Consider the following 23,616-nt stretch of genomic DNA (forward strand, 5'->3'; position numbering starts at 1 on the left):
CTCTCTCTCTCTCTCTCTCTCTCTCTCTCTCTCTCTCTCTCTCTCTCCCCCACCATCTTATTCACTTTAGCATAGAGGAATAAATAGGAGTGGAGAGAAAATTGACCTTGGATCCAGGAATATTGGAATTCAGTTCCTGCCTCTGAGACATTCTCACATGACTCTGATCAAGCCACTTAACTTTTCCAATCTCTAGGCAACTCTCTAAGACTATAAATTGCAGAGAAGGTGAGTCCTCACCTGGGCAATCATACCAATGAAGTCATAGCTGCAGTTCCCTTGCCTCTAATTATCACTACTATTAAAATTACTCCCAAGGCTGTCGGTCTTTCTGTCTGTCTCTGTCTCTCTCCTCCATCTCTCTCTCTCCCCCATCTCTCTCTCCCCCATGTCTTTCTCCCCCATCTCTCTTTCTCTCATCTCTCTCTCTCTCTGTCTCCTCCTCTCCCTCTTATTTCTTCAACCCCATCTCTTCTCAGAGTTTCAGTTCCACGTTTACAAATGCCTTATCTCCACCTGGAGCTGTCTTTGGTACTATGAATTCAGCATTTCCTCTTCTCAGCAACATGAGGACACCTTCCCTATTTCAATTCAACAAACACTTGTTAATTGTCCATTATGTGTAAAGCATTGTGCTGACCATTGAGACAAAGATGAAAAACAGCACATCCCTTACATTCAATATTGTATATAAAATATCTCAAAATCTGTACACAAATGACTAGTAGATCTTTACAATGTTTTCATTTTGAAAAGATAATCATGATTCTGATTTAGATAGCTGGATTTCCTTACAACAATCCTAAGACATAATTAGAGTGTTATTTCCCCCATCTTACAAATGAATAAATTGTGTCTCTAAGAGGCAAATGCCTTGCTGAAGGTGATAGAGTTAGGATTTGCCTAAGAGAGTATACAACTGATAGAGCATAGAATCAATATAATAATAATAACAATAACTAAACATTTATATAGTGATTACTATGTGCCAGGTACTGTCCTAAGCACTTTACAATTATTAATTCATTTGATCTTTATGACAACCCTGGGAGGTAGGTGCTATTGTTATCTCCATTTTACAGATGAGGAAACTGAGGCAAACATTTTCCCAGGGTCACCCAGCAAGTAAGTGTCTGAGGTCAGATTTGAACTCAGATCTTCCTGATTCTAGGTCCGGCACTCTATTCACTACACTACCTGGTTGCCTAGGTAGCTAGGAATCATATGACCTTTGCTCAAATCTGATCTCTGACATTTAGTACTTATGTGACTTATAAGTCACTTAATGTCCCTAGGCATCAGTTTTTCTCATTTGTAAAAGAAGTCATCAGACTAGATGACTTGTAATATTCCAGTGTCTGGCACATAGTAGTAATCAACAAATGTTTGTTGATTGATTAATCCCTTCCTACTCTAAATCTATGTTCCTATGACTCTGGAGTTTTCCCTAAGGAAACTCCTCTCCTCAGTTATTTCTGCTCTTCTCAATTTCTTCTCTCATGACCCTCTAGGACCAGGTTCTCTAAAATCAGACTTTCAAGAAAATTATAGTTAGGTTGTGTGTGTGTGTGTGTGTATGTGCCTGTGTGTGTGCGTGTGTGTGTGAAAGGAAAAGGGTAGAGAGAGAATAGAAGAGTGGGAGAGTCCAATGGTCATTGATGTGCAGTGCCAGGGTGCATGTGAATCATTTGTCAATATGCAAGCTATTTGTAGGTAGGTAGCTGCATGAAGTAATGTGATGTGGATCCCTGACACTATTCAGGAGCCTGGTATGTTTTGATGTTGGGTACATATGGAGCTTACCTGTCTTTGAAGAACAGTAATTCCTTTCCTAGCATTGTCACAGCATCAAAGGATGAAGTGGAGTCACAGATATCAGGTTCTGATGGCTTGTGAGGAGGGACGTTGGGCACATTGGGTCTTTCAGTGACTGCTTTGCGAGGTCCTAGGTTTGAAGCACAAAGTTGGCAAAATAGACTTTTTAGAAAGTCCCCTATGTCCTTTGGCTGCAGATATTCAGGATACTTGTGTGACTTCGTCATCCTTTAAGGATTACCTTCTTTTTGGAGGCTTACTCATTTTAGAGATGGAGAAACTGAAGCTCAGAGAGGTTAAATGGCTTTTCCAAAGTCATAGAGTTAGTTGGGGACAAAGCAGGATCTAGAACTGAGAGAAGAGGACTTGATTCCCAGTCTTAGATTCTATTTCATTCTACTATAATGGGGGTTTGTCTATTCTGCTATAGGGAATCAGAGGTAGAGATGTCATTAGTTGTCCTTCCCAAGTGTCCTTCCTTATGTTGTTCTTCGCACTTAGGCATCTATTTGGAAGAAATGCAAGCTCACTTACATACAAACAGGTAGGTCTCGGAACATGACTATAGAGTATCCATCTAATCTCAGGAGGTGAGTCCTGATCTAAGATCTAAGGGAAAGTAAATCTTTTCTCTTCATCTCTATCCTGTCATGGTGTAATGTGCTTTGGAGAAAATTCTCAACTCTAATAAGACAAAGATGTTTGCATAACTGGGGAAATAAAATATGGCTGGGATAAGGTTAAGCTTAAGTAATCTCTACTTAATCTGCCATTGTCAAAGCTTTAAAAATCCTTAGTGGTTGGAAATCAAATGTTATTCCTGCATCACTCATCTATGCTTATTTATCAGATGAGTTTAGGGTTTATACCGTATAATGCCTGGATCCCTTTCACATCGTCCTTGGGGAGGCGGAATCCATAGGGATGTTGGTACCTGTAAGTTGGGTACATCAGTGCTGAGGGGTCACTAGAATGGGCCAATCCCAATGCATGGCCAAATTCATGGGCAGCAACAGTGAATAAATTGAATCCTAAACAACACAGGAGGAATAAGATTAGTGTGGAAATAGATTTATAATTTCATCGTCATCATCATCACAACAGTAATAGGCAATTCTATAACATTTTAAGATTTGTGAAGCACTTTAAGCATTATCTTATTATCTCATTTTCATTATCTCTCTATGTTGGGGAATGAAAGTCAAACATATTGTATTTTTCATTGATAATTGTACAACCAACTTGTTTACTCAGTAAGTTTGTTAACATAGATCATGAATTATTCAGAAACTATATTTTTCCTGTGTCATTAAAAAAATTCCACTTCCATCAAAAAGAGGGCAGTATAATGTCTGGCCTGTGTCCCTTTCCCTTCGCTTGTACAAATGGGGCCACTAAAGTAAGATGCAAATTGACTAATGAGGAACAATGGTTAGAAGTTACAGGATAATGGCTATATATGGAAAAAAAAAACTTCCTAACAATGAGAGCTATTCAAAAATAAGATGAGCTGCTTTTGGGAGTAGTGAGTTCCCTGTCACTGAAATTCATTAGATGATCACTTGGGGAATGTTGTAGTCAGGATTCCAGATTTGCGTAGGAAATTGGTCTAAATGCCTCCTGAGATCCCTATGCTGCTGGTTTGCTTAGACTTAGTTACTGACCTCTTGCCTTGTTCATTGTGACCAAGCCCCATTTTGTACTCCAGTGCCAGCAACTATGTCCCCATGTCTTCCCCCTGTGTAAGTTCCTGCCTTGTTACCCTGTCCTAGTCCCCAGATCTTTCAGAGAAGAGACTGAAAAACTTCTAGTAAACCATAGACTGTTTTATCCATGGCCAGATTCTCTGCATACCAACTGTCTGCTTTGTCTGTACCTTCTCCTATCAGGCTGCCCAAATGCTGTGTTCTATCAACCTACTGAGATAAGCTCCCATTGTCCTCCACTGGAACTCCCAGATACTGACAATCAACTCATCTATGCCCCTGTATCTGGAAGTTGCCATATTTTCTTGATGCTCCACTTATCAGCTCAGGGTCTCTCCTAGACCCGTCAAGACTTTCCTAAATCACTTGACTCACCCTATCAAGACTCTAATTTCCAGGTTCCAATAATCCTCCTTCTGGTCCAGTCTGTCAATGTGCAATCACTAAGTCCTGGTACTGATAGATAAGGGGCAGAGAGAACAGCTAAGACTCAGATTAGTCAATTTTACTAGTTATTTGTTTTCTGAGTAGGGCATATAATTTCATCCTATGATTTCATCATTTCAACATCTGCTCCTCTACCAGTACCCACTGGTAACTATTCTGTAATTTATAGTCCAAGAGAGTTGTCCAGATCACTAAAAGGTTAAGAGACTTGCCCAGGATCACATAGCTAGTAGTATATTGACTCTGAGAAAGGCTTTCTATCCACTAAGCCACATTCTACCCACTAAGCCATTCTCTCATGCTGCTTATAATTATTACCTACTAAATGATTTAATGAAGTAGAACACTAAAGTCAATGGAAAAGTAAAATGGAGAGTGGGATCTATGAGTTTCCCTATACCTTTTAGTTCTCTCTTAGGATAAACATTTAGCCAACTCTTCATTATCCACACACATTCTATCCACATTAAGGGCTATCCAGAAGAGCTTCATGCCATCCCAAAGCCTTTTCTTCCAGACACCTTAGGGAAGACCCTTCCCTTTCTAAACACTGTGTGTTCCCTTAAGGAGTCAAAAAGGTATTCTCCCCTTCTTCTTTTCTCTTATTTACTCAGAATAGAAACTCCTTCAAGGCAAGAGATAGGTAAAGTTTTTTTTTTTTGGTTTGTTTTTTATTCCCAGTGCCTAGCAGAATACTTTGCCTTTCTTTTTGGTTTGGACCTGTGACTTCATGGGTGTAGGGAATTCCAGGTGAGGGCAACCTTCTACAGTGTAGATAAGCAGCTATTTTTCAACTCATGGAGAGTTTCCTGGAGCATTGGGACTTTCAATGACTTGCTCAGCATGATACAACCAGCAGATGATAGGAGTGAAAGTTGAATCCAGGTCTTTCTTCCTGACTCTGAGGCCTTTTCTCTATCCATTACTCCACACTGCCTTCCTTGCACACAGTAGGCACTGAATGAATGTTTGTTGATTTGAGCTGAATTGCTTTCAAAGACTGGAGAAGAGGGTTGCTGCTTCTTTCTAATAGAATATGTGGATTATGCTGAAGTGAAACAGACCAAACAAGGATTCAGCAGCACGGCTGAGGGCAGAGCTTTCCCCTTATGGGGTTGAATGATCTTTGTGATTTTTGGCTTACTTGTTTTCCTTAGCCTGGTCCCCTAGTTAAAGGGTGGCTTGCACCGTTGAGCCACAGGGTTTCATGTTGGAGGCCCAGGAGAAGGTACACTATTTTCCAGGTTATGGTGAATTGTGCATATATACCATTCATTCCCATAGTCCACTTCTCAGCATTGTCGAAATGAGTGTCTCCTCCCAGGCCTTCTCCAGGGGCAAATGCGTGGGCCAGAGTCCCTCGAGGACCATCAAATGGGTATGAATCCCCATGATCTACCAGTAAACATGAGAAAGATACCAACAAAATTTAGTATGACTTTCCTTGATTTCAGTTAAACATAATTCACCCAAACCATGGATGTATGTCCTGATAAAATAGATTCATTGTATACAACATAAATTGTATTTCAGTACAAAAGACCCTAGATTGAGTGAGAAAGAAGAGTCAGAAAAGAATGTAATGAGCTAGATTCTCCCTGTCTTTTTGGTAAGGGAAAGCTTCTTGAATGTTATAAAGAAGTAAAAAGCATTAGGATGGACAGTGCATTCTTGGTGGCTCCCATTATGAGCCAAGCAATATCCATGGTCAATTCTAGGAATTTTAGACTAGGCTAATTTCTCATTCTGTGTTTTAGAATCCCTAGTTTCCTTCAAAGCTCGAGTGCCACCTTCTACATCAGGCCTATCCTGATCCCACCAGCTGCTTGTGCCTCTTCCTCTATTGTTCTCTCTACTTCTCCCTAGTTAGAGTTAATTTAAAATGGGCACCAAGAGCAGCTGAATAGGCAAAAGACATCATGAAAGGGCTTCTTGAGGGACATATATGGAAGGGAAGTAGGAAGTCTTGGCCTCAATGATGGTGGTAGTGGTGGTGATGAGCCTTGAGGAATCACTCTAAGTATTTGAGTCCCAGTTCTTTCTTGAGCACTGGTTAGCACAATATTGTCTTTTTCTTGCTTGCCTGCCTTGCGTAGGCTGAAGTGCATGGCCCATGGAAATCACATCATTAGTGTACCCTGGCAATGGCTTTCCTCCATTCTAGAGATAAAAACACTGAAGGCCTTTTAGTTGAGTCAGCAAGAGGATGAGAGGAAAAGCAGCAGTGGGAGAAAAGAAGCAGGAATAAAAAGAGGTAGAAATTCATTGTTCAGGTATAGTAGTTTCTATGTAAAAGGGAGAATAAAATCAAACAGGTCTTAATCAGATACAAAGACTAAGCATTAAAATGAGACAATAAATGATCCTATGTCCATTTGGTGGCCCAAAATTTTCTGAGAACTGTTTCAGCCATAACTTTTGGCCCAACTAGTGCACAGGTGGCAATTATGGTGCCTTTTGATATAATATGGGTCTCTATGGATCAAATCACATTATGGATAGACTGCATAGATTGATTGCATCCAAAGTCATGCAGCACTGTGTTCTGTGACAGCACTGGTGTGCTGGCTATGGAAAGAGCATGAGAAGGATACGTTACCTCCAATTTCAAATGAGATCATGATATCTGCTTCTCCTGTATCTTGTCTAACAAAATTCAGAGGGACAGCATTACTCCAAGCCTGTAAGGCCATGTCTACTGCCTTGTCAACATCAGCATGGCTCATTGAGGATGTGTATTTTGAGACTCTGTACAAATAAAAAGAGAATGTTTTCCATTTTGTGAAACTGATAATCATATTTTTAATTAAAAAAAATCGCTTGTCCAGACCTTATTTTTAAAAAGCAACCTTTTTTTGTAATTGTTGATTAAATAAAATACTCTAGAAAGCACTCAGACTAAAGTAGAGAACTGAGACAAAAGTTGAGCAAATTTGAAACTTAAAAACATTCGTCCCTAATTTGATGACTATAAATACTAGCTTACATTTTCTTGGAAATAAATGAAAGAAGCGATTGTAGACTGTGTGGTGAGCATCCTCAGACAAAGCGATAAGAAACTGGAAGCCTTCAGCTAAATATTCTAATGGAAAACAATGTGGGCTTAAAGTCTTAGGATTTAGAGGTGGAAGGGCACTTAGTCCAACCTCCTCATTTTACTGATGAGAAAAAATGAGAACCAGGGTCAATTGCTGTTAAGATGCTTATGTGTATCTTTATATCTGAAAAGAGTCCAAGCTGAAGGGGTTTTGATCTAGATTTAAAAAAGATGGGAGCCATATCTAGGGCTGGGGAGGGAAGGGAAGAAAAAAAAGGAAAAAAAGAAATTTACATGATAACTTTATTATATATTCAAAAGGAATAACAAATTGTACATAATAGATTTGCATTCATGTACAATCATCTTTTTATTATACTATGTTATCAAAATGCTTGCTTTATTCCATAAATTAAACAAACAACAAAAAAGATAGACCAGATGAGCTAATGACACTAATAGGCAGAACTGTGTAGAGCTAAGGGACTTTTCTTTTTTAAAGAACAGTAATAGATGGAGAAAGGAGTAATGAGACTTCAGAAGCCAGAGTGGAAGGACTGCTAGAAGCCACCTTTTTGTTTGCCTAATTCAAAATTGCTTTCCAAAATGGTTATTTTGATGCATAGCTTTGCCAGCCCTCTGTTGGTTTGCTGTTTTCCCACAACCTCTCCACATGAATTATTCCCACCTTTTGTCACTTTTGCCAATTTGCTCAGTGTGAGGTGAAACCTCAGGGTTGTTTTGATTTGCATTTATCTTACTATTAGTGATTTGGAGAACTTTTTCATATGGCTAGTAATAGTCTGCAATTCTCTTGAGTACTGTTTCCTCAAATCCTTTGATCATTTATTTATGAGGAATGGCTTCTGGTCACATATGTCACATATACATGCATATATATGTATATTTTGCATACATATACGTTAATTTATATATTTTGGATACAAAATTCTTATGTGAAAAATTTGATATAAAGATTTTTTTCCCATTTGACTGCTTTGCTTCTTATCCTAGATATAATAATTTTATTTCTGCAGAAGCTTTTCAGTTTCATGTAATTAAAGTTATCTATTTTGTCTTTTGCAATTTCCTCTATTTCTTGTTTGGTTAAGAATACACCTCTTTCGTATAGCTGTGAGAAGTACATGATCTGCTTCTCCTTCATTTTTAATGGTATGATCTTTAATATTTCATTAAGGTCATGTATTTATTTTGAATTTATTGTGGAATGTGGTGTAAGGTATTGGTCTAAGCCTAATTTCTGCCAGGTTGCTTTTCAGTTTTCCCAGAAGTTTTTTGTATCAAATAGGCAGTTCTTTCCTAAATAATCTATGTTTTCTGGTTCATTGAATGTTGGGTTGTTGAATTCTATTATCTATGATTCTCTCCTGTCTGGTTTGTTCCATTGATCCACTTCTCCAATTTTTAATCAGTATCAAATGGTTTAGATAACAGCTCCTTTATAATACAGTTCAAGGTCTGTAAGCCCTATTACCCCCTTCATTTCTCCCTTTTTCATTCTTTCCCTTAATATTCTAGATCTTTTATTAAGTTTTATCAAGTTCTGTAAAGAATCTTTCTGAAAATTTGATTGGTATAGCATTAAAATTATAAATTATCATTGGTAGTATTGTTATTTTTACTATATTGATATGACCCAGCTATGAGCACTGAATAATCCTCCAGCTATTTAAGATCTTTATTTCTTTAAGCTGCACTTTGTAATTGAATCTATGTAAGTATTTTGTGTGCTTTGGTAGATCAATCCCCCACTATTTTGTGCATATTGTGGTTATTTTGTATAGAGATTTCATCCCTTCTATTATTGTCTCTTTGATTTTGTTATTATTACATAGAAATGCTGTTGATTTTTGAAGGTTTCTTTTGTAGCCTAAATAAAATAATACATCATCAACAAATATGGATAGTTTTATCTCCTTTTTTGACTATACTTATGCCTTGTGGTGACTGCTAACATTTTTAGCACTATATCAAATGATAGGGAGGAGAGTAGATATCTTTGTTGAACTCCTAGATTTATTGAGAAAGCTTCTAGCTTCTCTCCATTCTATGTGATGCTTGCTTTTGGTTTTAGATACTTTTTATGATAATGAAAAAGGTCCTTCTATGCCTACGCTTCATAGGGATTTTAGCATAAATGAGTGGTATATTTTATCAAAGATTTATTTGCATCTTTTGAGATGATTATATAATTTTGAATGTTATTGTTATTATTATTCCTTTATAGCATCTGATGCATCTATCCCTTTTCCCCTCACATAGTCACCAAGCCAGTTCAAATTGTCGTTACCTCTTTAAAAATATTTTTTCAATTAATACTTTAATCCATCTCTCTCAATGAAAAAAGAAAAACAAAACCTTGAACCATTTCAATAGTCTTCCAGCTGGTGTCTCTACCTTGATTCCCTTCCCTCTCCAATTTATTGTCCACACAATTTCCAAAGTGATATTCCTAAAATATTAGTCTGACCATGCACACTCCTCCTCAACGAACTCTAGTAGTTTGCTATCGCCTCCACAATCAAATACAAGCTGCTCTGTTTGGCATTGAAAGCCCTTCACAATCTGAATACAATATATCTTTCCAGGATTATTAAACATACTCCCTTTTACACACTCCATGGTCTAGCCACTGTATCTCCTCTTCTTTAACACTTTAACCCTCCCAGCCCAGGCCCTCATCTCCTCATGCCTGAACTATTCCAATATTGGTGGTTGGTCTTACTGCTTATCTCTTCCCACTCCAGTCCATCTTCCACTCAGCTGCCAGATAAGAGGATGTGTGAAGGGAATAAGCATTTATATAGCATCTACTACATGTCAGGTATTATGTCTTCAAACAGGAGCTGGATGACTACCTGTCTCACATATTATAGTAAGAATTCCTTTCAGGTATGGATTGGACTAATGATCACAGAGGTTCCTTCCATTGTCAAATTCTGTGATTCTGTGAGATCCAGTAGGGACAAGATGAAGAAACACTTTGAGTTTAGTTAAATTAAGGCAACATTTATTAAGTGGCATTATGGTACTTAGTAATTAAATTAATTATTGTACTTAGTAATTAAATTAATTAAATTATGGTACTTAGTAATTAAATTAATTGATAAAGGAGACAGTCCTTGACCTCAAGGAGCTTACATGGGGTATGTATTGGGGGGAGACCCACTTAAACCTAACTACGGACTGTCTTTGCTCTTGGGGGGTGGGGAAAAATCTCTTCATCTTGTGGCAAAAATGTCATACTTTTGAAAATCAAAAGTTTTTTTTTTGTTCATATCAGATTATCTGTGGCCTAGACCAGGGGTGAGGAATCTGTAGCCTTGAGGCCACACGTGGCCCTCTAGTTCCTTAAGTGTGGCCGTTTGACTGAATCCAAACTTCACAGAACAAATCTCCTTAATAAAAGGATTTATTTTGTAAAACTTGGACTCAGTCAAAAGGTTGCACCCAAGGACCTAGAAGGCCACATATGGCCTTGAGGCAGCAGGTTCCCCACCCCTGACCTAGACCCTTTGCTGTACATTTATAGCTATAGTCATTCTAGGGCATAGCTTATTCTAAGACAACAACATGGAAAACGCTTCAAAGACTCCTATAAATAACCTTATTTTACTCTCATCTGTTGTACAAGACTTAGCACTCCTCGTTCCTAATAAGTCTCCCTAGCAGCCATCTAGTCCAACCTGAAAAAAGCTCTCTACAAAATAATTTTCAATAGGTTAAACCAGCCTTTGCTTGAAGACTTCTAGGGAGGAAAAAGTCATAATCATGGAGGCAAATCATCTAAAATTTTTTTTAAGAACTTCTCATTGAGGCAGTGGATATAGTTCTGGGCCTGGAGTCAGGAAGACCTGAGTTCAAATCCAACTTCAAATTCTTATTATCTGTGTGACCTTGGGCAAGTCACGTAACCTCATTCTTCTCATCTGTAAAATGAGGATAATAATAACACCTACCTCCCAGGCTTCTTTTGAGGATCAAATGAAATAGTATTTATAAAGTGTTTAAGCTGATGCCTAGCTCAAAGTAGGCACTTAATAAATGCTTAATCCCTCCTTTTTGACTTTTACTTAATCCAGTCGTCTTTACACAACAAAACTGGCTAAAATTTATTCGATGAAACTCATTATGTATTTTCAGAGCCCCACCTGCTGGATGCACATAGTCATAGCACTTTACTGACTGCCTAGAAAAACACCTCGATTAGCCCCCATATCACCGTGCATGTTGAACAGTTATTCCAAGGGTTTCTAGAATAGTTAGGTTTTATCATATCCTCCTTTTTTAAAAATCAAAAGTTCTAAAAAAAATTAAATGTCAAGCATCATCATTTAATCACTTGATTCAAAGATTCCTTTTCCCTTTTCCATGTTTATGTGTGTTGATCCTACCTGGCCATATTGCCTGGTGTATCCAAAATTGCCTAATGTCACAATCATCCTGAGAATGTATTCTCCTAGGGCCAGCCTGTTTTTTGATGAAAGTTGGAATGGTACAGAATAAAGAGCATAGGACTAGGAATCAGTAGGCCTGAGTTTCAATCCTGAGCTCTGTTGTTTCCTAAGTATATCATCATGGACAAATCACTAACCTCTGAACCTCAGTTTCCTCATCTGTGAAATGTTGAAGGTGGACCAGATGACTTCTAAGGCCCATTCTAGTTCATTATCTATGATATAATGATATTTAAAGATTTCCATCCCCTCCCAAGCTTTTGTGTACCCTTAAAAATATTGTGTGGCATGCTCATGCCTCAGATTATCAGGGAAACATCAAAAAACATATTGATCTCTGATTCTTGAAAAACTCTGTCTCATTACCTGTATGTCAAAATATTTTTTTTCCACTTGGGTTCACCTGGGAACAGGCGATAATTTGCAATATCAGGAACACCACATCGAGGCCTCTTCATCATCTTCATAGTAGAATAATCCAATTTCCCAGTGACCTGGAGGCCTAAGAATGCTTGCATTTCTTTAATTTTCCTTTCCATGGTGTTGTGTCCTTTTACCACCATCTCCCCAATCTGGTGTCCTCCTTTCTTTGTGTAGTATCTATCAAGGTATGCCTATAAGGAAGAGATAGGCAAGTGTTTCTTTAATATGAATATTTATAGCACAAACTCCATGAAATTCTAAAAGTATTTTGAGGTTAGAAGTTATTTTCAGTGAAATATCAATTGACCTTTATAGCTCTTACCATTATACTGTGAGTTCCTTGAGAACAGGGGCTTTTTTTTTTACCCTTTCTTTGTACCCCCAGTGCTTACCCAGTGCCTGGCCATAGTAGGTGCTTAATAAATGCTAGTTGATCCATTACTGTTTGCAAAGCACTTTATATACATTATATTATATGTCCCCTGCCATAACCCTTTGAGATATTTTACAGATGAGGCAACTGCAATTAGTGTCAGAGACAGGATTTGAATCCAAGTCTACCCTATTCCATGCAAGTCTAGCACACTCCCCACTATGACACAGTCCCTTTCTGTGAAATAAAGTGTGGGTGAACAGTTTGATATTGCCTCTGTAATTTGCCACTAATATTAATAGCTTGCATTTTTATGGGACTTTATAGTTCGTAAAGTGCTTTCATGTTGTATTAACTCGTTTGGTCTTTTTGGTCCTGCATGATAGGTAGTGCAGATATAATTGTACCCATTGAATAGATGAAGTTCAGTGAGGATCAGTGACTTACCTAACCAAGATTACTCGACCAGTGACTATGAAACTGGTTATTAAATCCAGATCTTCAAACCCCCAAGTCTACTGTTCTTTCTACTGTACTTCTTTTTTTTAAAGTTTATTTTATTCTGAACTTAAGAAGTACAAGCATTTCCATAACAGAGTAGAATAGAAAAAAAGATGATTGCATATGAAACTGCAAATCTATTTAATATATAATGAAGTTATCATGTAACTTTTTTCTCTTTTTTTCTTCCCTTCTCCCCTCTGGATGACTACCATTAGACAAAAATATGTGTGTACATGCGTGTGTGCATGTTTGTTTGTGTGTGTGTGTGAAAAATCATTCTATACATACTTCTATTTTTCAGTCCCCAATTGATAAATGGCCAAAGGATAAGAACTTTTCAAAAAATTCATAAAAAGAAGATACCTATGTAGTCTTACTGAAAAAGAGCCTTTATAACAACAGTGGAATTCTCTGAAGACATGAAAATGGGTGTCATACAGAAGGCAATGGAAAGGCTTGTCATGAGTGTGAGTCATTGTAACACATTGACAATAGGGATAATAAAGGATAAATGGTATAAAGAATGTCATCAAAGAAATACATAAGTCAAAAACATTCATACACAGAAAGAGACTCAGAAGATAGGCTGGTTATGTGGTCAGAGTGAAGGATCACCTATGGATATCTCATGTGCTCCACTGATATTGTCAAGACAGCAAGAGAATGTGAAGAAGGTCTCTAGCATGCTGAATTGGGCCTTTTGTAGTGAATTTATGGGAGATAATAAAGAATTCTTATAGGGCAGGCATACGTAGGTGGACTGGAAGATCATTTGAAGGAAATGCCTACATCAAGGAGGCAAAGAAGAAAGACATTTTATAAAGTGGAAAATGTTAAGGCCTCTTATGGAGAAGTCATGGAGTAAGACAAATGTCTAGGTGGAGATTTTTATCAAATCGTGTATATTCAGTGATCCACCTGACATTTCTGAATTCTTATGAGCCTATTACTTAATATAAAAATGAGAAGTATGATATGCTTACATGTGGGATCATAGATTTAGAGCTAGGAGAAATCTTAGAGGTAAACTAGTCTAGTCCCATCATTCTAGTTGAGGAAGGCCCATTGGGTTAAGTGCCTTGGGTGCTAAAGGTCACACATGCAGAAAATGATAGAGGCAGGATTTGAACCTATGTCTTCTGACTCCAGAGTTAGGTTCCTTTCCATGGCAGCACTCTGAAATTAATTTAAATGTTACTGGATAGTGGACTGGCTATAAATTAACTTAAAATTACTGGTCCTTTGAAAGAGTATTGCTCTATTTTGTGGAGAAAATTGATCAGGATTTGCATAGAACTCTCTAATATCCCTATTTATAAGTGTGGACTAGTGGAAAGAACATTGGATTTGTAGTTTGTGGATCTGGGTTCAAATTCTGCCTCTGCTACATTAAATTAAGTCATTTATGCTTATGATATGGAGATATGGCAGTTCAACCAGTTGTTGCCTAGGGTTTGTCTTCTACCAAAAAAATCCATGATTAAGTCAGATACTTGTTCTCTCTCTTGCTAGCTATGGAGTTACAAGATCAGAAGAGAGAGACATGGGCCCAGCTATGTGGGCCAAGGAACATTGAATGGGTTTATTAAAAAAAAAAACTCACCCAAAAGGCTATTATTTTACAAAGGATGTATGATTTCTGTAATTTTTTTTTTAATGATGGAGAACTCCCCCAGGGGAAGTTTTTTCACTAGTGCAGATTGCAAACCATTAGTGCTAGGGACTAATGATAGTAAACTGTGCTAGGCAGTTGCATCTAAATGACCTGCTCAGGATCACACAGCTAGTAAGAATCAGAGTCCAGCCTGGAAATCGTTTTGCTAATTCCAGGCTCATGGCTCTATTGCTTCTATTCTATAATCTTTATCTAGAACTATTATATTGAATGTCTTCTATTATGCTTGTGACATGGTATAAAACGATAGAATGTGGGGTACTGTGTTCAGTGGTTCAGGACACAAAGTTTTGCTATAATATTCAAAGAATCACAAAACTTTAGAGTTGGAAGCAATCTGAATATGAACAAAAATCCTTTGTAGGATATCCCCAACAAATAAAGGAAAGAAAGGAAACAAGCATGTATTAAGTGCCTACCATGTGCCAGCTACTGTGCTAAACCCTTTACAAATATTATCTCATTTGATCGTTGCAACAACCCTGGAATATTTTTTTTTTTTTTTTGGTTAGGCAACGGGGTTAAGTGACTTGCCCAGGGTCACACAGCTAGTAAGTATTATGTGTCTGAGGCCAGATTTGAACTCAGGTTCTCCTGACTTCAGGGCCCGTGCTCTATCCACTGCACCACCTAGCTGCCCCAGGTGGATACTATTATTAGCCCCATTTTACAGATGAGGAAACTAAGGAAGACAGAGGTTAGGTGATTTGCCCAAGGTCACACAGCTAATACCTGTCTAAGGCTGAATTTTAACTCAGGTCTTCCTGATTCCAGGTCTTGTGCTCTATTCACTGCCCCACCCAGCTGCTTCTAGGTGGTCATCTAGGCTTTGCTTAAAGCTCTCGAGCAAGGGGGAAAATGCTACTGCCCTAAGCAGCTTATTCTACTTTTGAGGAGATTTATCTGCTGTAAAGTTTTTCTGACATTGAGCCTAAATCAGCTTCTCCATAAATCTCATGCACTGTTCCTGGTTCTCCCCTCTGGGGCCATGCAGAACAAGTGTAATCCCTCTTCCAACTGACACCTCTCGGGTAAAAGGACTTTCTCTGCTCTCTCAGTCTTGTACTTCCAAAATGGATTTTACAAACACAGTCATGAGACTTCATTTATCTTCATTAAATTTCATTTCATATTTGACCTGCTGTTTTAACCTATTACAATCTTTTTGTATCCTTTTTGTAAGGCAGCTGGGTAGTGCAGTGGGTAGAGTACCTAGACTCAGGAATTGTTGTCGATGGTGTTGTTCAGTTGTTTAGTTGTGTCTTTGTGACTCTGTGAGCCATAGCATATCAGTACTGTCTGTGAGGTTTCCTTGGCAAAGATACTGGAGGGATTTGCCATTTCCTTCTCCAGTGGATTAGGCAAACAGAGGGTAAGTGACTTGTCTAGAGTCACAGAACTAGTAAATGTCTGAGGCTAGATTTTTGAACTTGGGGCTTTCTGACTCTAGGCCCAGTGCTCTATCCACTTAGCCACCTGGCTGCCTAGAGTCAGGAATTCCTGAGTTCAAATCCAGCCTCAGATTCTTAATAGTTGTGTGTGTGTGACCTTGGGCAAGTCATTTAACCTCACTTTCCTCAAACGTAAAATGGGGATAATAATAGCACCCATTCAGGGTTGTTGTCAGGATCAAATTTTGTAAAGTGCTGTATAAATGCTAGCTATTATTATTATGCTGAGTTTGCCACCCACATTGTGTTAGATAGCCTTCCCACCTTTGTGTCATCCACAAAATTTTATGTGCATGCCATCTTTACATTTAGCCAAGTCTTCAATAAAAATATTAAATAGCATAGAACCAGCAAAAATCCTTGAGTTAGTCCAATATAGAACACCTTCCCAGTGGACATGGGACTATTAATGACTGCTTTAGAGTATTTCTCAGATCTACCATTCAATTGACTGTCAGAAAATGAAGTGAGGTTGATCTGCCATGACTTATTCAAGTTGTCTTTGATTTGATACAAAGGACTACTCCTCTGCTGGTTATGTTTGCTAACTATTCCCTCTTACAGTACATTCTAGAAATTTGCAAGGAATTAAAGGCAATCTCACAAGTCTACAATTTGTAGTCTCCATTCTGTTCCCTCTTCTGAAATTCTGGACAATATATGTCTTTCTTCAGTCTTGCAGCACCATGTGATTTTTTAAAAAAATTTTTTAAAGTTTCTTTTTTAATGATGACTTTAACAATCATTAACAAACACAGACATCCCAATATATTTTTATATGAAAACATGAACTTTTGTTACAGTTTGTTTTTAAAGACATATATTAGATTTAATAAGGTAATAACACAACAGTCTTGTTTATGTCTCCTTATTAACTTTTGGTTTTCTCCTGTGTATTTTTAAAAAGGTCTTATTGATGCTTCTTTTAAAAATCTCACTTTCCACTAAATCCCTCCCCCATCCCTCTCAAAAAAGAGAGAAAAGCCTGTGCTCGCAAGATATATATATGTATATATATATGTATATGTATATATGTATATATGTATATATATGTATATATACATATATATATAGAAGGGTAGGGTTTGGAGATGTGATTCCATTGGTTTGGGGAACTCTCAGATGAGGAGGACACTCCCTTGACCAATGGAACTTTCTCTAGAGTAGCCTAAAAAATGGAGACGTTAAAGTGACTTGCCCAGATTGATATATCTTGTATGTGTTCAAGGTGGAACATGAACCTTGTTTTTTTCTGGCTCTTGGGCTGGTTCTCTCGATGCACTCTGCCTTTCTAACAAATACACATAGTCAAGCAAAACAAATCAACACATGGGCCATCACTAAGAAATGAATATTTCATTCTGTACTTCTATTTCATATCTTCCCTGCTAAGAAGTGAGAAACATGCTTCTCCCTCAGTCTTCTGAAGTCATGACTGGTCTCTGCATCTCCATGATCTTTCAAAAGACATTTACAGTTGCTCAGCAATCACATCTGCCATTTCTCTCAGGATGACATTGGACTGTAGTTCATCTGGGCCTGGTGACTTAAACTCATCAAATGCGGTTAGGTACTCTATTATCTCTCCACTTAGCTTGGGTTTTACCTTCCGATTAGCCATTTTTTTATTCTATTCTTTCCAGTTTAAAGATCATTCTCTATGGCAAATAAAACAGTATAAAAATGAAAGTTGAACAGTTCTGTTTCTCTGTGTTCATAGAACTAAAGCAGGGAGTAGAAGTGTGCGAGAGTCAATTCAAACTGGCTAGCAAGGGCACATGGGTAAATCTTCAGTGTGAGGATTTACATCTTAGAATTTGGAACATGCTACAAATCAGGGCTTAATTTATAGTCATTGATTGTCTATTCTTAATAAAGTGATGAACAAAATGTTAATAATGCATATTAAACATATATTAAATGTGTATACTTCTTTTCTCCTTGTAGAGTTGGTTGTTAAACTTTTTTTTTTTACCAGCACAACCTTGACTGGAAGGAGTAGGACTCCTGGTTCAGCTCCCACATTTTACAGATGAAGAAATGGAGTTAAGTGACTTGACTATAATTACAGAGGTAGTGTTAGAAGGGTTTCAGCTTGCTATCCATTCTGAATAGCAGTTCTTTCCTTTCTCATTTCTCCTTTTCCCTTTGACAGAGCTAGACGCTCCAGCATCTTTAAGGAAAAGATACTCTCCAGGACCATAGCTGGTAGGTACATATTGGGAATGGTATTGGGGTATCTGTGTTCAGAATAGAGAGGTTTCTGGCAGTCATAGTGGGGTACCTTCTAAAAATGCCAGCAGCACTGCCTTCTGAGGAGGTATGGCCACAGTCAGCGTTTATCCTTTGGGAAAAGTTGAAAGTGCTATATGAATGTGAAGTATTGTTATTATTTTGATATCATTCAATATAATTTCAAAAACTGACAAACATTTATTAAAAACCTCCTGCATTCAAGGTGCTCTGCTACTTGCTGGAGATATAAAGACAAAACTTTTGACTACTTTTATTTCAGTTTTACAGGTGAGATACATATGCATTTGCAGAAGGGGGGGGTCAAGGCATAGTGAAGATGGAGAGGTAGTTAAAAACTAGGTGGAGGAGGATCAGGAAAACTTTTTAGGAGGAGTTGACACTTGATCTGATCTTTGAAGAAAGAGAATAACAACAACAGCAACTACTACTATTACAATAATAATAAACAAAACATTTCCATAGCATCTTAATGTTTGCAAAGTGCCTTACAAATATGTAATTTTAGTCTCACAACAACCCTGGAAGGTAGGTGCTATTATTATGCCCATTTTATATATGAGGAAACTGAGGCAAACAGAGGTTAAGTGACTTCCTCAGGGTCACAGCTAGTAAGTGTCTGAGGCTAGATTTGAACTCAAGTCTTCCTGATACCCAGTCCAGCACTCTAGAGGTTAGGAGGAAGTGCATACCAGCCATGGGAGATAGGTTGTGCAAGTAATGCATGCAGGTGTTGAGATGGAATAGGAGCAGCTCCTAGTTCAATTTGGCTAAAATGTAGAGTAGCACATGAAGGGGAGTAGTATGAAATGGGGCTTGAAAGACAGGCGGGAATCAAACTGTAGAGATTCCTAAGTGCCAGGCTAAATAGTTTTCGATACATGTCATAGACAAGGAGGAATCGCTAAAGGTTTTTGAGTAATTGCCATAGTTAGACTTGCTTCTTAGGAAAAATTTTTTTTTGTTATGTGTGTGAAGATTGAATCAGATAGAGAGAATACTGGTAACCAGGAGACCAATTAGGAAACTATTTTAATAGTGCAGAGAGGCTATGTTAAGAACATGAACTTGTTAAAAGCACAAGAGACATAGGAGATATGGAGGTGTGATCATCAAATCTTAGCAACTGATTGGATCTAGAGTAGGGGTTAGGGAGAGGGAAGAGGCAAGGATGACTTTATGAACCTGGATAGCTAGAGGATGGTGGTTCCCTGGACAGAAATAGGCAAGCTTGGAGGTAGGAGAGATTAGGTTCTGTTTTAGACATGTTGAATTTGAGATGCTGATAGGACATCCAGGAGCATATATTCAGGGTCACTTGATGGTAAATGATTGCAGCTAAGGAGAGTAATCAGGATTGAATATGTAGATACAGGAGTCATTTGTGTAGAGATGGTACTTGAAGCCATGGGCATTGGTGAGATTTCCAAAAGAGAGAAGAGGGCCCAGAGCAGAATTGTGGGTATGTTGATACCAAAGTGGTAAATTTTGGATAATGATCCAGTGAAGGAAACTGAAAAGCAGTGATCAGACCAAAGGAGGACACCTGGAAGAGAACAGCGTCATAGGAGTACAGAGGAGAGCTCCTGGGAGGAAGGGAGGGTAGGTGTCAAAAGTATCAAAAGTTGTGGAGATGTCAACGAGAACAAGAACTGAGTAAACATTCTAAGATGTAGCAGTTAAGACACCCTCAGTAATCTTACTATTACTATTATACATTATGTACTACTTGACAATACTGCATGAGGCGCTGAGATACTGAAATGAATAAGATGTGGTTGTATTCGTGGAGCTTACCTGCCAGTAGGGGACTTAAAGTAGGTGCACTCATAATTATAATTCAAGATAAAATGTGGAAGTGCAGTAAGAGAGGAATGGAGTGCTAGAGGAATTCAGAGGAAAGAGAGATCATTTTCACCTGCAGAATTAATGATAGCTTCTTGGAGGACGTGATAGTCGACCAGGTGTTGAAGTAAGGGAAGGAGTTAGACAAACAGAACTATAGGGAAAGGCATTCCACAGAAAGAAAAGTCATGAACAGAGGTACATTCAAGTAATATCCAATGGTCCCATTTTCCTAGACTGAAGGGCAGGTAAAATATTGGGTAATAACATCAGAAAGATAGACTGGGGATAAATTGCAGGAAGGCCTTGAATGCTAAACAAAATTGAGTATATTATTTCAAATTGAAGTATCCTTTAATAGAAGGGGAAATGGAAAGAAGCCTGAAGGCACTGGAGACGTGGAAGGATGCACCATAGTGGGGATTGAATGGCACTGAAAGGAAGGGGGTCAGGCATTTAAGGGGGAAAAAACTTTACTTACTTTTCAATCTTATGGAAGGCTGGCACTATCTACAAAACATTGACTCATTCATTCAGTTGTTCATTCGACAGCTATTCATTGAGTATCTACTGTCTGCAATGCCCTGAGTTTCAACCCCTGAGAAAAAACACAGACTAGGGTCTATAATTTCGAGAAGAGCTGCTCCAAATAATCTAGAAGTTATGAACAATGAATGCAGATTTCCACCTGTTTTCTCTTTACAGTCTCTCTAATTTTACAGATAAAAGAATGTGCAGAATTTTACTAACCTGTGCAATGTAATAGTCCCTCCTTGTTGACCTGGCAGGGGATGCAAATAAAGCCGAGGCAACAGCTGACAATTTCAAAGCAGTGATCAGAAGAAAAAAAAGGCCAGATGCCTGTAGTATCTTCATCTCCTTTAAGCTGGTTTGGAAAGTCTATCAGTCAGTGTGTGAGCAGCAGATAGTACACGTCGCACTTCGACCTTGTGAAGCTTTTATAAAGCCAAACAGGTCTGTGAACTCTGGGCCAAGATGATTCATGTCTCGGGAAGGTAATTATACAGCTGTTTTGTTTATCTTTGATGGAGGGGTATCACAATGGTTCACAAGTTTCAGGAAAAGCTTCATTCTTGGTGATTTGGAAAAGTCATAGAAAGAAAAACAACTATTCCTTATGATTGATGGAAAACCTCATACAAATGACAAGAACTCAGTTAACTAGAACCCAATAAATTCTTCTTTGGGCTTCAGTTTTCTCTTCTATAAAATAAAGGGGTCAAATCAAAATACCCAGAATGTCTCTTCTAGCTCTAACATTCGTTAAGTCTGACTAAACCTAAAATCCATTGAAATTTTCCATCCCCTTCTTTTTCTAGAAAAACAGCAACAACAGAATGACAGACTCCTTGCCAGGAATGGAGTGGACCTAACAAAGAGTATTAAGAATGTGTCAGGGTCTTACAAATCTAATTAGAAAGTCTTTAAATTGAAAAAGAAGGTGTGAGCAAGGAGAGAGAGGGACTGTTTAATTATCTACCATGCTAGATACTATAGCTACAAGATAGGAAGAAATACAATAGTACAGAAACCCAGGCCTTCACAGGAGATGGGATTTACAAAAAGATCCAGTAATAAAATCTGTGAAATGAGAAATCTATACACACATGCACAAAGAATCAGTGGCAAAGGAGATGAACTAAGAGCTGAATGCAAAGAGGCAAATTTGACTTTGTAGGCACCTCTAAGTTTGATGGTCTGAGATCTGTGACTGGACTTTGGTTTTGGCTTCAAAAGAAATGCAATAGTTATATAGAAGGGGTGGGAGAGAGTTACATTATATATTAAGAAAATATACTCTAGTGAGGAAATCCAGGAAGTGTTAATGGTGACTATATGGATGAAGATTAACAGAAGCAGAAATATGACATTGTCATTGGTGCATGCAAGAGAACACCTACTTGGAAAGACCTACATGGAAGGAAGAAGTGGAGATGAGGAATTTGGAAAAGAGATCACAAATGAGGCACAGAGCAATGGTATAACAATGACAGGGGAGTATAATTATTTAAACATTTGATTGAATTCTTTCTCTGCCAAAAACACAATAACTAATAATAATTCTTGACTAGACTAGTCAGGTCTATAGAAATTAGTCTAGGAGGAAAGAAAAGCTATCAAAATGAAATTTTGAAGACACCAAGAAAGATAAGTCCAGTGAAGATGGGAAAAGGGAGTTATGTAAAGACACCACTGTAGATACACAGGGAACTCATCAATCTAATTAGATTTTAGAAAAAAAAACATGTGCAGAAGATGAAAGCAACAGAAGGTAACAGAGGACAAATATAAAATCTGTGGGAATAGAGTCAGTACCCCTAGTAGATATATCATCAAATTATATAGACAGCTTTCAAGAGAAGAAATGCAAATTATCAATGATCAAATAGTTCTGTAATATGAAAAAATACTCCAAACACCAATAAGAGAAATACAAATTAGAATAAACTGAGATTTCACAGTATAATAAATTGGGAAAGACTGAGCAAAAAGGAAACTCTCAATGATGGAAGAGATATGGGAATAATAATACTATACTATACTATACCAATAAACTCTTAGTGGATCTCTGACTTGGTCAGACAATTCAGGAAAATGATTTGGAATAATGTGAGAAAAGTCACTCAACTGTGACTTAGTGTTTCTAGTTAAAATCAGAGTGAGAAGTCCAATGAGTATGAAGCTATTCATAGCAACATTTTGACAGCAAGTAAAAACTGTAAATGTGAGCGCCCATAAATTCGAGAGTGGCTGAACAAGTTGTGGTATTTGAATGGAATGGAATGTTACTGTTCAATAACAAATGCCAAATATGAAGAATTAAGATTTGTAGAAAGACAGAAAAACTTATATTGACCAATGCAGAATGAAATAAAGAAAACCAGAATGATATACATAGTAACTACAATAATGTAAACGAACATCAAAAGGAAGTTGAATTTTGGCTACTGTAATTAAAAAAAAAATCTTCTTTCCTGAGAAGAGTTAATGAAACATATCTTCCTCTTCTTTGAAGAGGTGTGAAACCATGGAAATAGAATATTACATATATTCTTATGTGTTGTCACTGTCAATTTTGTTTGTCTTAACTTTTTTTTTTCATTACAAGGGAAGAGTTCAAGTCCAGTGGTAGGGAAAAGAGCTATATGCTGAAATTAGTATGCTTCAAAAATAAACATTATTAAACAAACATCAACAAAACATTATTTTAAAATTATTTCAGCCACCAAAAAGAGAGAGAAAGAATATTGTCAGTAGTTCTAAAGGTCAAAATGAAGTAAGAAAGCTAAGGATAAGAACAAAAGGATCATAGGGTAAAGAAGATCAAAGAAAGGATAGATCCACTCTTCAGGGTGGATGGGATGATGACAATGGATAATTGAAGGGAGGAGAAGTTGCTCATTATTATTTTTGTTCTGTTTTCTCTACAAGAAATTATCTTTAGTCTGGAAAGACCAAAACAAAAATGGCAGAGGGTTGTACCCAAATAGAACAAATGAATTAATGAAAAGTATTTATTAAATGTTTACTAAGTGCCAAGTACTGTGCTAAGTTTGGGCAATACAAATACAAAAATGAGAATCTCTG

At 37.6% G+C, this 23,616-nt stretch overlaps 1 protein-coding gene across 1 annotated transcript in view; it reads right to left on the minus strand.

The window, feature by feature from the left end:
• The window catches only part of MMP20 (matrix metallopeptidase 20), a 54,106-nt gene extending 33,223 nt beyond the window's left edge, over positions 1–20,883 (minus strand). The window contains exons 1-6 of the mRNA XM_027849588.1: positions 20,758–20,883; positions 11,850–12,097; positions 6,568–6,716; positions 5,238–5,363; positions 2,685–2,846; positions 1,804–1,945 (exon numbers count right to left, since the gene is read on the minus strand). Coding sequence (XP_027705389.1) covers positions 1,804–1,945; positions 2,685–2,846; positions 5,238–5,363; positions 6,568–6,716; positions 11,850–12,097; positions 20,758–20,883 — 953 coding nt within the window. The remainder of the gene's footprint in view (positions 1–1,803; positions 1,946–2,684; positions 2,847–5,237; positions 5,364–6,567; positions 6,717–11,849; positions 12,098–20,757) is intronic.
• Positions 20,884–23,616: the final 2,733 nt, after the last annotated feature.

This window comes from Vombatus ursinus, unplaced genomic scaffold (assembly GCF_900497805.2).
Source record: "Vombatus ursinus unplaced genomic scaffold, bare-nosed wombat genome assembly UNPS02007612.1, whole genome shotgun sequence".
NCBI classification, from domain to species: Eukaryota; Metazoa; Chordata; class Mammalia; order Diprotodontia; family Vombatidae; genus Vombatus; species Vombatus ursinus.